The following is an 18,810-nucleotide window of genomic DNA, read 5'->3' as shown; positions in this document are numbered from 1 at the left end:
AATTGGATATATTTGCAAAATAATAATGTAATAATTGTGAAACATATCATAGCTGTTATGCGACGAAATCAGTTAGTTGGCTAGAGAAGTATTGCATTCTTGTTTGCAGAGTGGAAGGAACAACAACCTGCTCGTTGATAGTTCTAGTCTGGCTGTCAAAAAAACCTATGTAATGGGCTCCTTGGAGCTTGTGTTAGGCATGTAAATTGATTTAAGCTATTTTAATAAGAAAATAAAAAAAAATACACTTTAATTATATAGACATTAGTCAAACAATCTGGAAGAAAAAATCTTGAAAAAAATACTGTAATCAAGATAAACTTCTCGTAATAGAAAAAAGGCTAGGAGTAATAGTTAACAACATTTACCAAAAGGTTAAGGATGTTGTTAACGAAAATTCAAACCATCTATAATCAGATGCAGATACAATTCAAGTGTACAATTTTCATCTGTAGATGAAACATCTCTGAGGAGAAACAAACAAACCTACAAGACCTGCTATTTTTCGCTAGATGGCACAAAACTAGTAGCACAATCCTAACAGTAACAGGTTTCACAAAAATAGTATTGATTGCAACCTAAATATCAACGGCTCCAAGACAATTATCACCATTTGTGACCGACCCAGTGGTGATGTTGTATCCAATGGTACAATTCATCTCAACCACAACCTTCCTCGGAAATATGTTGAGTATTTTCACCTTACCATCTATCCTTGTATAGCTGCTGATATTCAAAAACTGATCCCTGAGGTCAATATTCAAAGTTGGGATTTCCAAAAGCTTCTTTGACATAATCTCCAAGGTCGAGTTTACCCTTATGGTCCTTCTTGCCTTGGCCTTACCCGGTGGAGAAGTACCCTCACCTATTCTCACACCATCATAGTAAACAATGGTGCTGGTGCTTCCAAACCTCAGGGTAAAAGCGTTTGTGTTCTTGACAAAGATATCAGCAACAAGTGTAACGTTGTTAGTGGCACCACCGTTTGCAAAAGTTCCACTGAGAAGGGTAACCGAATTCATCCTCACCTCGGGTTCTTTGACATTGTAAACGGTGAAGCTCAAGACTATCAGTATGACCACGAGTATCACAACAAGGGCAGTGAAACAACCGCAGCACAGCACGAACTTTCTTATGCGAATGATTTTCTGTTCGGATGTTCTCTCTTGAAACTGATCTTCTTGTCTGCTGAACTGGGTTGATGATATGAATGGAGCTAAGGGCTTCATCTGCTGATCAGGGCTCTGAGCCATACCCTGGTTTTTGTGGTGGTTGTGGAAATTTTAATTTAGTATGGTATGGTCTTTTTTGCCTCTGTACATTATGATTTATTGGCCATTGGGTGGTGGCTACTTGGATCAATTTCCATTATGTAACGTTTTCCAGATGGTTGATTCTACGTTGATAGCGATGACTCTGTCTTAAGTACCTATATAACGTAATATGATTGACTGAAATTTTATTCTTAACATTATAATTGTCTTAGAGTTCTAATATATTGTGATATAATTGATATATAATTTCTTTTTTTTAATATGAGTTTAATTTCTACTGTTTAATAAGAAAAGTTTACCTCTTAAATAATATTAGTATGTTAAGAGATGAATCTTTTAACTTTCACATAAGATATTCATGTTTAGCAACAAAAAAAATAATGATAGATAAATTATCATTCATTTTAATTAAACACCTTTTTTTTCTATCAGGTTATAAATTTTATTATATCTATAATTTTTTGGATAGCATTTGGGTATCTATCAGACATTAAAAAAAAAAAAAAAAACACTCTTTGTGTTACCTTTAGCTATTGCGCATTAAGGAATGATGGAGTCAGTCCAAGGTTGATGTTTTCCTGTACGCGTTTCCAGTATTTGCACGGCTTGACGGTTGACTAAATGGGGACTTGCTTAAATTAAAGGAGAGGGAATGATTAAACTTTATTTGAGTTATGAATTAAAAATGGCGATGATGAGTTAAGAGAAGTGACTTTGAAGGATTCTAGAAATAGCCGTGCGGGAAAAGACACATCCGGCCTCATTAGAAATGCAATAATGCAGAATTTCGGATCAGCAAATTATAAAATTAGGCCAAGTTTCGTGCCACTACCTTATCGATTTTTGCCGAGTGTAAATCACAAATTAAAATATGTTTGATTCGGTCATGAAGACTTAGCTTTGGCATTTGGAATATCATTTTTTAACCCACAGGATTCTAATGTTGGCTATTCCCATAAAACTTTCCTCGCCATTATATTCATCTGATTTCCCTTATTAGGTGAATCAGTCAAAGAGACGTGATAAATCGTTTTTCATAGACCAATTTTCATTTGCTTGTTTCTGTTAATTTCTTTTTTCCCAGTTCGGAAAAAGATGGCAATGCTGAAGTAGGAAAAATAACTACCATTTTAGCCCATTGGGCTGGCATTTTACACTACACCCATAAATAGGGCTGCTTTCAGTTGTCCGTTTACTGTCATAAATGTATTCATGTTCTTAATCCTCTTGGTGTGCCGCACCTTCCGCTCTCAATTGTTCCACTGTATCAATGATGATATAATAATATAATAAAAAATATTCCCAACAATATACTATTTGAACATTATTAATGTGTTTGCTTTTTTTTTTTTATCGTAAAAAATTCTCAAACATGAAAATTACTCCCTCTGTTTTTTATTTACTTACTTAATTTACACATTAAAAAATTAATTAATTTAATTCTTAATGATAAATTTATCTTAATTTATATTTATGTTTTTCAAAACTACCTTGTTATTCATACTTCTCTTTTTATTTTATTTGTTTGTCAATAACAGTAATTAGAAATATTTTAGTCTAAAAATATTTAATGTGTGAGACATTAAGAATTAAGTCATATAAAAAGAGACAAATATTACTTTTAATTTGAGTTTTATAGATAGAAAATGAGAGTTAAAAATAACAACTAATTATTTTTTTATAAATAATCCCACTGGACCAAAATTATTGATGTTTAAGATTAATACACACAACTTAAAGAATATTTTAATATTTAATTATAGGAATAATAGTACCACTCACAAACTACATATAAAATATAAATATCTTGCAGTTAAAAAACCTAAATTACCCTCATTTAATATCTATGACGAGTGTTGTCAAAATAAATTTCTACCATGAAAGTAACTGTGAAAATTGAAGTAGACAAATAGTAGAGCGCACAAAAAAAAAAGAAGACAAATGGTATATCATAATCATCTAGGGGTTAAGGAAAAAATAATTAATGAAACTTGATTTTTTTTTTAAAGAATGAAACTTTAAATCTATAAAACATCAATACTTTTAGGGGGAAAAAAAGCTAAAACATAAATAATTTGAGTTCAAAGGGAGTATGTATTAATTTTTTTTTCTTTCCGAAAAGTAAAAATACCTAAATATAATAAATATTTTCTTTAAATAGCTCATATCAAAGTAACCTTTTCATGGAAAAATATCTGCTTTCTCTAGAGGTCAAATACCGTGTATTAATTATTTTTAAGATAAAATTAAACTACAGTATTTTTTATTATCAAGAACTATAGTATTTTTAGTGCTTGAAATATTGTTTTCTGGTTAAAATTAAAATTTCATCTAGATAATTCACACATTAATGGTTGTCATCTATTACTTAAGTCAACTTCTATTCTTCTAATGATATGAGAGAGCAATACCAAACATCTTAAGAAATAATACTCAAGTTTTGCACATTCTGGCACCACAATTTTTATACCCATTTATATGCTTTGTTTTTCTTCTTTTCTTATTATATATCACCTATTATAGTTATCATCTTCTCTCTTTCCACTTCCAAGTATATACACATGGAAGGATGTTAAATAATCACTATTCACTGAATATTTACACGAATTATGATTGAACTTAACGGGATTTATAATAATTTTTTATTCAGTTTAATATAAAAATACTGTAAAATAATTATCATTTTAATCATAAATAATCATTTGAATTACTTTAAATTAATTATTTTAAAAGTTAAAAAAATTATCTTATCCTATTATAATTAAATGATTATCTAAAACCTTTTAGATTATCGACGCATAATTTTTTTTTATTTTCAATCTCCGTATACTATAATTATTTATTTTCATCAATTTAGTATATTCTTAATGGCGCATAAAGCGAAATGTAAAATTTAAATTAATAATAATCACCAACATATATATGTTCTTTACAATTCCATTTAATTTGAGTTGACAATGAACAAACCCCTTCTCCATTATGCAGAAGACATTATGCATTTGGACTTTATTTCATGCACATCCTTTTCAAACGTGGATTCAGACCGCATTCACCGAGGACGTGTTTAAATCATATTCAAAGTCTTTTCGAAAAAATTAAAAGGAAAAAATTATACCCAAATGGAACCTTACTGAACAATTTACATGTTGAAGCGTTCTATACGCTAGGCACTAATGAGATTTTAAATTCAGAATGGAACCAAATTATTAATATTCTTTTGATCTGGTTCTTAATATAATAACTATGCGCAGATAGCTTTAACGTTAGGATTGGCCAGATGAGCGCATTAAAAATTCATCGGCTCAATAGTTTAATGCGTGTTTATTACCAGTTTCCCAAATGTATATGATCAAATAAATAAATACAGGTTAAAACTATTTGTCCCTTTGAAAAAGGAAAACACTATACCAGTCTCATTTACATATATATATATATATATATATATATATATATATATATATATATATATATATATATATATATAACCCCCCTCTCCCCGTTAGGATCCAAGCAGAAGCAGAGATGAGTCATTTGCTTCACTCTTAGTTTTCTGGAATTCCTGGAATCCCCTTGAAGGAACATGAGAAAGTTACTCTTAGGAAGGCATCCCATTCTTTAGTCCCCTTACCTTACCTCCTATTATCTTTTTCAAAAATGTCTGTATCTAATTCACTGTGGATCTATCTGCCAAATGCCCATAATCGACGTGGCTCCACAATCAGGTCAACACCTCCAACTTAGCTGTATCGCACTCTAGGTGGTAGACGGTACCATTGTGCTTATCACTTTAGTTATGTGGCGACATGTATACTGAAATGCCAAGCAGTCATGCTGGCTGTATGTACAATGCTTCACATCTATACAAAAATGTTTTAGTTGCTGAATATAATCATATAATCTGGCCACGCCAAAAGTTGCTAAAATGATGTGCTTAAGTTGTGGCGTGACCTTCTTAACTTTAAATACAGCTGGGAGTGCTAGCTTCGTCCAAATTCCTTAGAAATGCTCCTTGTGGAACTCAAATTTTGTTGGACCCTTTTCATTGAACTCGAAGCAGAGCTTGCTAAGTTCTTTGGCCAAAACTGGTGCACCACAATAAAATACCCCTGAGCCGACCCATGATAACCATAATGTCAGTAAAAGGGAAACAAAGAAAATAAGAATGAAAGAATATTTTTGAGATACGCATTATAAAAGAATATAAAAAAAGTGAGAGAGAAATAAAATTGCATACAGTGTCAAAGATTTACCTGAGATGTTCAAATAATGACATTATAAAAAAGCAAAAAATTTCTAATGACTACCACAATATGCTTGATGGAGATCAACTGACCTATTCGTCCATTACAGTGCTTGGAGCACATTTTAGAGAAAACCTTCTTCCAGTTAGGCCTAGCAAAATGAGTTCGCACCTGGTAGTAGAAATTCAAAGAAGCAAGCGAGGTTTTAAATTTTCTCACTCCCGACTTAGGCATTAAAATGGTGCAAACCATAGTGTATGATACATAAAAATAACAAAACATGAATGCTTACTCTAGTGCCAGAAACAATGTCAACTCCATTTTTGGCATGGTTGAGTGCTTGCACCATGGTGATGAGAGCGGATCTGGCATCCCCTTCTTCGTATACGCTAGTCAAGTAGTTGTGCATCTCAATGACACCCTGAAGTCCATAATTTGATGTTCAACATTAGCCATTGCAAATAATTCTTATTCATCTTGCAGCAGGGAAAAGGAATACTAAATATCCTTCAGGAGGAAGAATCAATAAGATAAACAAATCTTCTGCAATAAATAATTACCCTTTGATCAAGCTCTGCCACTTCATTCATGACTCCTTTGAACCAATCAAAAGAGCCTTGCTCTCTTGTAACCCAGTAGAAATAAGCGTTGGTAGTCTTCAGTGTTTTCTTCCGTTTTGGCGCAATTTTACTAATTGATGGTAAATCAGTAGTACTCCCAACACTATGGTCTGAACCTCTACTTATATCAGAGATTGAATCCTGAATAGAAGTAACCCTGATTAATATATTTTGTCGCACTGAATTTACATACATACAGATGTTCAAATAATGATCAGCAATTCAACATCATAATTAAGCTATATATAGCATATTAACATGAATATGACTTTGTTATATGCGTGTTCATTAATTAATACTACGCTGCGCAGGAACTCACCGCCATTTCCTCCATTTTGATGATGTTGATGAGAAGATCTTTTAGAATGCTGATGAAAGGTGTTGCTCCTATCCCGAGACCGACAAGTAACAAAACATCATATTTTTTATAATCTTGTGCTGGCGCACCGTAAGGTCCATCTATCTTTAACTTCGGCAAACTGTTATCATTGGTTAACAATAAGTAAGCGGGGAATTCAGTATAAACTATTCTTCCCTACTCTCCAAGGACCAAAATTAGAAGGCTAAAAAGATATGGCAAGCGCAAGATGTACCTTTTCTTAGTGGTTTCATCAGCCCTGAGAAGCCCACTCTTCCCTGACACAGGAGGCTCACAGGCCTCAGAGAACACTCTTTTAAGTTCCTGTGTCCAATCACCCAGTTGCCGAATGTGAACACTCAGGTAGTCATCGCCAGGGGCTGAGGTAATAGAGAACGGATGCCTGTTACGTATATAATGGCCCATGTTACTGTCAGATACCGATACTAATTGAGCAAAGATGACACAAGTTTCACTCTGAAACAAAATCGAGACTCCTAATTGTTCATAAGATGCGATAACACTTCACTTTCCCCTTCTTTTCTTGTTCAATATGCCTGAGCATGAGGGGTACTAAACTTTCGATCTTTGTTTTATGGATACTAAAAAATGCGGAGGGTGGTTAATTTTTCCTAATTTCATATCGTTTTTCCATATTTCTTTCAATTAAATCCATACTAAAAACTTCCAAACAGTGAATCAAGCAAAATGTATATTGTAACACCGCAACATGCAACATATTTATGTTAAAAATTAAAATGCAACTTACCACTCGAACGGAGAAACGGCAGGACACTGCACAAACATGTATTGTCCACTCTTGTAGCGAAATTGAGGAGGCTTCGACATTTGCAATGTGAGAACATTTCCAGGATATATGGCAACCTAAATATATTCCATATTTAAAAAAAGATGTTAACATACTGTTCAAATTAAATGACTACAATTCATAAGAAGTGATTGAATCAAGTGTCGCTTTTGAGGTTTTTGAAACAGTCCTCGCAGTTTTTAGTTTACTTTTTATGATTCTTATGTCTGGATCTGAATGCTCACAATTAGCCCAGGCCTATTTTACTTAAGAGTAGTCAAGACAAGTAATACAAGGATATTTTTTAAGTTGAAAACTAATTTGGAGCCTAACTCTGATCGGTTCACTTAATCTGCTCACCTTTCCAAGACGGACTGTATACAAACCAGAACGAAATAATCTGAGTATTCTCTCTGACGCATAAAGTAAAACTGGAACCGCAACATACATCCATGTCTGAAAACGGAAACCAATGCACGCGTAAGTAACTAATCATCACCGGTAAACAAAGCATTGATAGATATCCTAAATAATTGAAATATGATACTAAAAATTATATACCGTTTTGAGGTACCATTTATGCACGAGGTAAAGCTTTATTCCGTGGATGATTAGGAGGACATAGACAATGACAAACAAATGGTGTGAATACCAGAAGGCATTGAAGCCAGTGAGCCTACTAAATGGTTTAGGCAGCTTAATGAGATTTCTCCGGAACCATTTGGTAGCAAGTGTAAATGCTATTATCATAAGAACCACCATCAAAACTCCAGTCACACCCTCGACGCCTTTAACTAGGTCTACATAACTGGGTTTACGATCACCAAATACGCCTTTCAAATACTTTTCATAACTTTCTTCAGACGTACTTACAAGTCTTGGAAAATCACAAGCAAGGTGATCCCCGGCATGAAGTATAATACCAATAACGATGGCCCCAGCAATTGTCTGTAAGAAGCAATAAGTAAAATGAAGGATGATAATAAAGAATAACTCTTTGGTGTAACTTAAGTATTTTATTTATGTGTGGGCTCCATGTTTTATGATAGTTAGAAAATAGTAATGAAAAACATTAATTTTACCACCGAGCATTACACGTTTTAAATTTACAAACAGGAAAAAAAGAACAAATATGATATCACGATGTTGAGGACCAAAAAATGAATTCGAAATACAGTTACTGGTGGCGCTCGCTATTCTGTAAATAAATAGTCAATGCTTAAAAAGTTCCCTGGTGGCCTTAGTGCGTACCTTATGAAAGTTGATGTTGTCATCAAAAGGTACAGAATAGCCCAGCTTGGTCGACCTGAGCCAAGTTATGGTGTTTCTGCACACGGGCAGGAGTATAAGTGCCATGTTGAACTTTAGAGTCTCAGCCGCACCTTTAGCCGCGAGAAGACAGTAACCCATGATCTGAAATGCATCTTTCCGCTTGTACTGAATAAACTTCCACGTGAACAGCCCAATCATTATGCAAACCCACAGTGTCAAAACCCAAAGTCTCCTCCAATTCTCTTGCAAATAGTACACCAATCTGCGGCTCATTCTACGTATAGGACTTTTTTTCCTCAGCCCCTGTAGGTTCTGGCTCAAAGCTTGGCTTGTGTAGCTTAGAGCTTGGCTGTAGTTGAGGTACGTGTCCTTTTGTAAAAGAAGCGTCTCCAATTGCCATAGCTGCGATGACATAATGGCCATCCAAAATGCCGCAAAACTATATATCAGATGTTGAATCATGCAAAAGATATTTCAGCATGTCTACTATATATATTATTATGAGCATTACAAGAGCAACAGAATGCATCACGCGTGCATATATACGTGTTCAATAAGGTGTACGCCTAACTGGCGAAGAAGCAGAAAGGGCACTTGGCAACTGAAGCATGATGAAACGTGTACCTCAGAAAAAACACTCATCAACAGGAATATGAATTCACAGTGTCAATAATGCTGTTGGTCATCGAGATAACCCCTCTTCCCTCTCCGCTCTTTCGCCCACGATATAAATTAGCAAAAGGCTAATATCATTGATCCTTTTTTTATTTACCTCCCAAAACACGTTTCTAAGTTCACAACTGAGAAAGGAATATTGAAAAATGAAATTACTCTATGAACAAAAATAATACTCTTTTTTTTTTGTAAATAACAAGAATAATACTCTTCCCACAAAAAACATTTTCACAACATTTTTTTTACTTTTTATCTCTCTCCATTATATCACTTATTTCATTTTACATTTGTATCTCTTCTGTTCCTAATCTTTGCCTTTGTTATAAAAATTATTATGAGATAGATATTTAAGTGGAAATACGTGAAGAATACTCTAGCCAGGATCAGCATGCAATAACTAAAATTCCATCTTTAGCTCTTTGGATTTTTCCACATTAACTTGTACCTCTGAAGACATTCCCAAAGACAAAAAACCAGTGCTACTCAAAATTATAATGAATATCTTCTGGGGAAAAAATGTCTTATTGGTCAAAGAAATAATGAGGTCACTATAATTATTTGTATTAACCAGCACTGCTGCACTGCATGAACTGAGTTATTAGAAATAACAGCTTAATTATTATATTACGTACCTAGGGACAAAGTGGTCTGAGCCTCTAATTGATTTTACTGTTAAAAATTTTCTTTTTAGAGGAAAAATTTGTAATACTGTTAAATTTGTTGACACGGCAAAAGAATGAAGAAATAAGATTGCATGTTGATGTAGTGCACCCTATCAGTCTATTACTAATAATATATTCTTTTTACCTGTTTAATGTAATGATGTTGTTAGTATATATCAAATCATTTTTTAAATTCAGCAAGTTTTTACTTATAAGTTTTAATATGCCTAATTTGTCTTTCTTTTTCTTTTTACCCTTCTTCACGCTGAACTACACTAGGAAATGCTGGATGGTTGCTCAATTCACAAATTGGCCCATCTAGTGAAGATAAGTGCGACCCTAGTTCAACACTGACTAAATTAATGTACACAAACCTAACTAAACAAACAAGCATCGTCAACTAATTAATGTTTAAAAGTATTTGTTAAAAATTAAAAAAAAACATTGTATTTAATTAATTATTAACTTAAAAATGATTTTTATTTAATATTTTTTAAAGATACTCTTCAGTATTTGTTAAATAATTTTGCTGTAAAAATTAAGTGTTGTTGAATTAGAGATTTGATTTTCTTCTTATACCGATAAATACAAAAAATTATCATATTATTTCTATATTTTATATTTATAAAGATTTATAAAAAAATAAAAACAACACATAAATTCTTTTATATTTGGAATTACGAGAACAATTGTTCCCTTAATGTGCCAAGAAAACCTCATATTTCAAGGAAAAGAAAAATTATTTTATATTTCAAGTCAACCACAAACCAAGTCCTAATAATATTGTAAGAGCATTGCATACCATTATTTTTCTTATGTACTTAACCGGAGCGATGCACCCTTTCACCACGCAACTCATTAATCATTTGTATGTTTTTTTTAATGAAAAAATAATAATATGAGCACATTATTTTGACTATATGTATGCATGTGTTGATAAATTCAGAATCTATAATGAAATATAAAAAGATTTCCAACCTCGATGTAGCCAAGTCCTTCGGGGTCCAACTCTTCCATGATTAGAGCTGCATATTCTTCGGCCTGTTCCTTCAATCTGGACAACCTATTTGCAGAAGCGCTTAACATGATGATCTGTAATCAATAAATGAAACATGAATTGGCTAATAACAAATTTAATGTAAAAACTTTTTAATTTTGACTAAACATTACGTGTAAGAAAACAACTATATTAGGAACAAAAGAAAAACTTTGGCTTAAAATGACGACTACACCCCCACCAACTCCACTGAAAACGTCTTCATTATACATTCCAAGAATTTGGTAAAATCAGAAAAATGAAAGCGCTATATGTATGACAAAAGCCGAAAAAGTAAGACATAGTTCACTAACTCTTGAATATACACCAACTAATTAATATTACGTTCTAGAAAATGGGAAACGTTATACGTGGGAACGTTGAATATTGGAAGCAGTTAATTTAGTAGGCATTAAATTAAGCTCAACCAATCCAGCCTAATGTTGATTTATTAAACCTCAAGTGGACACCATGTAAGCAACGTATTACGTCCATAATATGAAAAAGAATAACACAATAATTAAAAAATGAGTATTAAAATTTAAATTCAGTTGTGCATACAAACATAAGAGAGATAGTTTCGGTTTGGATTTTGGAATATAAAATTAAAGTCTTCTATACCTCTTTCACTTCTACTTCAGTGATTCTCCCATCTTCGTTCTTGTCAACCCTGTGAAGATGATTATGATTTATTTTAAAATACAAAAGCACGTAATGATAATAATTGCATCACAACTTACAAGCAAAGAAAACATCAATGCTTTGACGGACATTTAAATACTAAAGTAAATATACGGTGACATTTAACAATGCTGTGTTTAATTTGTCATTAGCTGTTGCGGACTTAATTAAAGAACAAAAAGTAAACTGAGGAAAATTATTTATCACTAATTAAATTGAGCACCGATAACAACAATAATGACCGAATAATTACATGTCGAAGAAGATCTGGAGCCGCGAATCAAAACTTTGATCGGTAATTTGCGACCAGAATTCGAACAGTTCTTCCCTGCTGATCTTCTCAGCTCTCAACCTTCGTTTACGACTCAGAGCATCAAACAGTTCAAGAGCGAATTCCTTCGAATCCTTCATACCTTCACAATAAATAAAAATTCAAATACAACACTCTTTAAGCTAACAAAAAAAAAAAAACAGTAGCAAGCAGAAGAAAGAGTATAAATACAAAGATGAAACATCTAAACAGTTATTGAAAATTCAATGCAATGAAACAGGGAGGGAAAAGCAAGCACTATAGGATAAGAATCAAATGATTTAAACGAACAACGCGAGATTTGAAAAAGAAACGTACCGATGCATTGAGCGAAATCGGTGCGCTTGAGAAAACCGTCCGTAGCTAGCTTATCGAAGTTGCTCTGCACCTCGTTCCACGCATCAACGCCATTGGATCTGTTGCTGATAAATTTTAGACCGCGAAGCGCTTTGTGCGCGCCGGAGCGTGTGCGATCAAGTTGAGCTCGTTGTTTCCTGAGAGCACGAGCCGCCAACGCCGTTTCGAATCCGGCACCGGCGCCGTTCGGAGCAGAGGAAGACGAAAGCGCGCGCGAAGCGTGGCCGTGGCTCCAAGAGAACCGCCGCAGCTCCTGCGAGAACTGCCTGGCCTTCGCAACCGCCTCGGCTTTCAGCTCCTGCGAGAACTGCCGGAATCCTCTCGACGAGCTCCGACGGATCGTCGGAGACCTCGAAACCGACGCCGGAGTTTGGTTTCCGCTGCCTGCGACGCTGTCGTCGATGTTAATGACGGAGGCTGGCTCGACGCTCCGGAGAACGATGGTGTCATCGTCTTGAAGATCGAGAGTCACCTCCACAAACTCCTCCGCGGCGGAGTTGGACTCAGTTCCCGGCGAAGTTCCGGCGCTGACGGTCGCTTTTCCCGGAACGCTGTCGGACGCCCATCGGCGCTCGTGTCTCGGAATACCATTCATTGATCAGTCAAAACGACACAGCTAGAGAAATGTACGGATCGGCGTTTTAAGTGTCGAATGTAAATTCGTTATGTAATGTTATTCGTCTTGCGTCGCTGAAGTGGACTAGTGGTTGAGCAGAGTTACGAGAACGATATGTTGATAGAAAAGCTTTGTTTGGAAATTGGAGAATTCCAAGTTGAGTTTGGAAGAGGAAAGAAAGAGGGATAACGAGTTCATAATCTATGATATGAGATCAAGGACGTGAAAGAACGCGTGAAGAGCTTAAATTGTTGAGAATAGAAAGAGAATGGAAGAGGAATTTTTTTGCTTTTGCAGCGGAGAGCAAAATGAAAAGGGAAGCGTAATTGTATTTGTTAATGAGGGGGGGGGGGGGGGACCTATATAATACGAGTGATTAAGAGGAGGAACAGAAATTAATGGAATGTTTTTAAATGAAAGTAAAATAATTATGGAAGAAAAGGTTGGGGTTTTATATTAGTAGTGTAGGATTTCGTAGGTAAAGGATAGAAAAGAGAAAAGGTTGTGTATGAGCACTAAAAGATGTTGGTGTTTGGTTATTTTTAATAGTTGTTATGTTCTGTGGCATGGTTTGAGACTATAAAAGAAGAAGGAGAGTGTGTGGGAGTCACCTTGTGGTGGGTCGGAAAACGAAAGTGGGACCGCTGATTCCAGAGGTTTTGAGGGGACGGCAGGGATCACTTTTGTCAACTCCACGCACTATCTATTTCCTTTCACATTTTTTTTTATACTGCATCAAATTAACTCTAATATGTTACGAATTATATGATTTTTTTTACTGAGAACTTTTCCAAAATTCACATGCACATTTCTGCATGTTTATGTTTATTTAATCTGATTAAAAAATGTGGCAAAAGGGAGAGATAATCACCCCAATATTCATCTTAGAATATTAATTGGAATGAGTTTATAACAAGTCACCATATTTTCAAGTTCAGTTGATTTGGGCCAATTTAAATGTGGACTACGAATTCTTTACGGGCTGCGGCTGAAATACTGAAATAGACTAATCCACCAGGACTTTTTAAAGTTATTTCTCAATAGCATAAATGATTTTATTTTATTTTTTAATAATATAATATTATATATATATTTTATTATTATTTAAACTCGATAAGCCTTCATACTTAATGATCGGTCAAATAGTAAATTCGGATTTCTAAGAACTTGCCTGATATAATAAAAGTAAGAGAAAATATTTATCTTAGATATCCTATAAAATTGAAAACTATTTATTGTTAAAGGAAAGATAAAACACAATCATATATTTCTTTAATTACATTATCGATATTATCATCCAATCTCAATTCTATAAAATAAGTCTTTACAATTGATGCATGTATTTCTTTGCATGGCTAACTTAAACATCAAATATGTCTTTGAAAGTACACTATTCCCCGTTTGGAGCTCATAAAGAAACACCGTGTTAAGATGATAATATGTTATTATATTGAGTTAAGCAATTGTAAATTCTTCTATGAATTCTCAATCATTTATTTGAAATGATCTTTGAAATAAGATGAATGTAAGTTTTTTTATTAAAAGTGTTTGTCAGCCATTTGGTGTTAGATACTAGTGTCTTCCTAGCATTTCTTTACTTTCAATTATATTTTCTAAAATTACAAGTATCATCCTATTTAGTTCTTCAGCAATCTTAATTATTAAATTATTTTAAAAATGTAATATTAAAAAGAATACTATTAAATTAATTCATTAAAAATTAATCAATCTTTTATAAAACCGATCTTCTATAAATCTAAAACAAAAGACTTAAACAATAATTAATATACAAAGAATAATTTAATGATTAATTTAAAAAAATAACATGATGGCCATGTAATTTTAGAGATAAAAGTTAAGGGTTTTTGTTAAGAGGGTCTTGGTACCGGTTTAAAAACTAAAAAAAAAAAAAAAGACTATTATAAGAAAAGATAAAAAAAAATTATAAAGTACACAATTTTATACTAGATCATCTTAATAAAAAAAAATGTTTTTATTTGAAGTTTTTTAACTGCAGGAGGTTGCGTTTCTCTGCTTGTTAAAAAGATGGGCGCTTTATTTTGACTGTCAAAATAATGAGTTGCAGTCTTGCAGTGATTGGCCTCAGCTTCGGTGCCTGTTGTTACGAAGTAGCTGTCGATATATCATTTGCTTTAATTTTCATGACGGAGTGATGGTACGTGATTGGGAGTTGATACCTCATCATAACAGAGTCGTTCATGTGAAATACATGGTGAAACCCACAGCAAAGAATATGAATGTTATCTTTTTTTAATTATTTCTTAGGTTTATAGATATATACACTATCCAGCAGGGACGTAATCAAACTACTTTGAGGTAAAATGGCCACAAAAAAACTTTAAAATTTTTAATTTTTTTTTAAAAACTATACATGACGGCTTTTCCAGGTTTTCTGAACATACAAATGACTAATTCTTATATTGGATGCTTTTCTTAAATTTCTAAACATTACAATATCATGTTGATAGTTAAACTCAAGCTAATGACTAATTCTTATATTGGATGGTTTTCTCAAATTTGTAAACATTACAATAGCATGTTGATCGTTAAATTCAAGCTCTTACGTATCGTTTGAACCACACTTCATAAGGAAACTAATGAAATGTTAGTAGGTTGTAACATTGAACGAGGAAATATAAATTTTGAGTTGAAAAATCTTGATTTAGAAATTTGGTTAAATTACGCTATTAGTGTTGATTTGAATTTGAATAAGAACTACGAAGTTGTAAAATCATTTTAGTTAGTATAATTCATTGTGTTATAAAATTAATGTTATAATTTAAGTATAAGTAATATATATATATATATATATATATATATATATATATATATATATATATATATTGAAAACTCATAATTTATCCTCATATTTTTATTGGTACAATTTATTTTATCAATTATTGAGTGATTTCATATTAATTTAATAAACACATATATGCTTCATATTTAAATAGGTTATGAAGTAAATTACATTAATATAAAACTAAAGAATAAATTGTAGTATAAAAGATAAAAGTGAAGATAAACTTCTTAAAAAAATATCCAAACATTTTTCAATATCATGTTTGTTATTTTTGAATGAATTAATTTTTGTCAAAATTTTAGACACACAAAGAATGAATGAATTAATAAAAGAAATGAAAAAAATAATGATTATGTATATTTTTTTAAAGATTAATATAAGTATTTTCTTAAAAAAATATATATGAGGAGATTATTGTTGTAATACATGATTAAATGAAATTCAATAAGATTTTAGGGAGGACTTACAAATAATTATTAAAAAGAATTACTTCAAACTTTAGTTGTGACTCGTGCGGTTGTAGGAGGATGTCTCCCTCATAATTTTTCTAAGAACATAAATATTTCATATCAAAATATTTAATGTTGTTTCCTTAAACATTGTTCTTATTACATCCCCTTGATAAATATCATGTCTGACATGAATGAATGAATGTAAATGGAAGAGAGAAAAATTGAGAAAAAAAAAACTGAATATTATTTTGAATAATGCTCAAATAAACAAAATCCACCTTTACATAAATACATTGTGCCTTATATAACTAATACTACAAAATTGTTATATAATTGGTTATAAGAGTAACTAACTAAAATAATAACTAATAACTAACTAAACTAATAATTAACTTGTAACTCACTAATGTTGGTCGTCTATATCTTTAATACCCCGCAAGCTGTAAGGTGTTAAAAATACTTTCAGTTTGGAGAAGATAATACATCTACATCAAATGAAATGAGAATAAAGTCTGAAAAATTGGAATATAGCTAAACATGTCGAAAATACATGGTCAAAACAAAAATTTAGAAATAAATCAAAATGTAGGTGTAGTCATGGTGCATAGCTCCTAGAAATCTTTGACCACCATCGACTTTCTCAATCTTCTTTCAAGAGTCCAAAGCAAGCATCAAAACTTAACCATCAAGCAAAATTAACAATAAGACCATTTGGCAAAAACTCAAATCATCAATTCATGAAACTATCAAAGTTTAATCACTAAGCATAAACTATACCTCAAAGTTTAACCATGTGGCAAAAGCAACAAGGCTTAAACATCAAGAGGAGAAACCAAAACAATGCTTAACCACTTAAGATAGTTTCAAAACAACAATCCAGTGCTTAATCATCCATGGCAAAAATTCAAACAATGCTTAATCATCATGGACAAAAGCAAACAAATGAACAATGTTTAACCACCACTCATGGAAGAAGCAAAAAATCATCAAGACAAGCCAAAAAAGATGAAAACAATAAGTCAAAACAGACCAAATATCAACAAAACAATGAAAATATTAATCACCAAACAATTGGTGTGCACCTTTCAAAAATAGTGCAGGACTTCAAACAATAGTCAATACCTTCAAAATCTCTAGAAGCATTTAATCAAACATCTTTTAGGCAAACTGAAAGAATCCATATCTGATCCATTCCACGACATATTTTAAAATTCAAGGTCATCATCTTCCTCATTACTGGTCGGTGCTCAATCACCCTAAGAGCATTCCTATATAGATTTACTTCAATACCATTTGTAAGAACCAGCATCTAATCCATCGACTTTCTTAACAACACCTTCAAGACCAACGAGCACCGATTTGGTGTTGTTATTTCCTGTTACAACCACTTTGGTGTGACGAGGAAGCACCGATGACTCTTCTTCGCTGCTATCTCCACAGCTTTGCAAATGGGTGAACCCGACATTGACTAAACTTTCCATTGCCTCTAGCATTTTCCAATTCCAATTCCAATTCCAATTCCAATTCACTCGTTCAAACACTGATGCTCCGATATCAAATATCGAAAATGCATTCATATTGAAGATCGTGCATTACTGGTGAAGAATGTGGGAGTTTCAAGAGCAAAGGAGATACGGTAGTGGAGAAATTTGGGAAATTATACGGAGAGAAAAAAAAAACATAGAGGAGAGAGAGAAAAGAAAAAAAGGAAAAGAGATGATAAAAAAATGAATAAAGGAAAGAAAAAATTATGGTTGGAAGGTGGTATTGCTCCCTCTAATACCATGATAAATCTCATATATGTCATGAATGAATTAATGCAAATGGAAGAGAGAAAGATGAAAAAAAGAAAAAACTAAATATTATTTTAGATAATGCTTAAATGAGCAAAAATCACCTTTACACACATACATTATGTTCTATATAACTAATGTTAGTAAGTTGTTATATAATTGATTATAAGAGTAACTAACTTGTAACTCATTAAAGTAATAACTAACTTGTAACTGACTCATGCTACTTGTCTATATTTCTAATATCCATTGATGAAAAAAATTAAATGTTTAACTCCATCTTTAATGACGGATATAACCAAGTGGACCAATTTTTGAAGACTACAAATAAAGTTTTGGTTAATTTAGGAATGTTATAAAAAAGAATATAATTGACCGTGGATTAAAAATTCAAATTTTAAGTTGAATTTACATAAGTTATAGGAGTAGTATGTTAAAGGTCCCTTTAATTTTTTTTATCCGCAATTGAAAATCGTCACATATTAATGATAATGATTTGCTGTAAAAAAAATGATAATAATTTTCTGGTTTTGCACTCATAGAAACGAAACTTCGAATTTTTGAATGGACTCAATAATTAAAGCGACAACATGAAATGGATAAAAGGGCGTAGTTCCATTATTACCAACATTTATTGTAAAGTATCAGATGAAAAAGTTAAATATATTCCAATTGTAGATGAAAAAATATGGCAGTTTATTTAAAGCCAAATATGGCCGAGCATGAGATCAGACTCGATAAATTTTGTCAGTTTATTTTACAAAAGAAATTATTTGACAATTGTACTAAGTTTTAATTAGATGTATATTTCCTGTTGACTTTGAATTTAAT

At 32.5% G+C, this 18,810-nt stretch overlaps 2 protein-coding genes across 2 annotated transcripts; both read right to left on the bottom strand.

Moving 5' to 3' along the window:
• Nucleotides 1–292: 292 nt before the first annotated feature.
• On the bottom strand, nt 293–1,420 carry LOC114413418. Its single transcript, XM_028377826.1, has one exon. The coding sequence runs from the start codon at nt 1,251–1,253 to the stop codon at nt 579–581; it is 675 nt and encodes a 224-aa protein (XP_028233627.1). The 5' UTR covers nt 1,254–1,420; the 3' UTR covers nt 293–578.
• Nucleotides 1,421–4,620: 3,200 nt separating this feature from the next.
• On the bottom strand, nt 4,621–13,423 carry LOC114413417 (respiratory burst oxidase homolog protein A-like). The gene is made up of 14 exons (XM_028377825.1): nt 12,256–13,423; nt 11,881–12,040; nt 11,568–11,616; nt 10,889–11,002; nt 8,553–8,975; nt 7,863–8,249; nt 7,662–7,757; nt 7,263–7,378; nt 6,729–6,896; nt 6,455–6,614; nt 6,076–6,276; nt 5,808–5,936; nt 5,608–5,686; nt 4,621–5,380 (listed from the first exon to the last, which is right to left on the bottom strand). The coding sequence occupies exons 1-14, from the start codon at nt 12,887–12,889 to the stop codon at nt 5,271–5,273; spliced, it is 2,826 nt and encodes a 941-aa protein (XP_028233626.1). The 5' UTR covers nt 12,890–13,423; the 3' UTR covers nt 4,621–5,270.
• Nucleotides 13,424–18,810: the final 5,387 nt, after the last annotated feature.

Source organism: Glycine soja, chromosome 5 (genome assembly GCF_004193775.1).
Source record: "Glycine soja cultivar W05 chromosome 5, ASM419377v2, whole genome shotgun sequence".
Taxonomy (NCBI): domain Eukaryota; kingdom Viridiplantae; phylum Streptophyta; class Magnoliopsida; order Fabales; family Fabaceae; genus Glycine; species Glycine soja.
The sequence above is the reverse complement of the archived record's forward strand: the minus strand, read 5'-3'. Positions and strand labels throughout refer to the sequence as shown.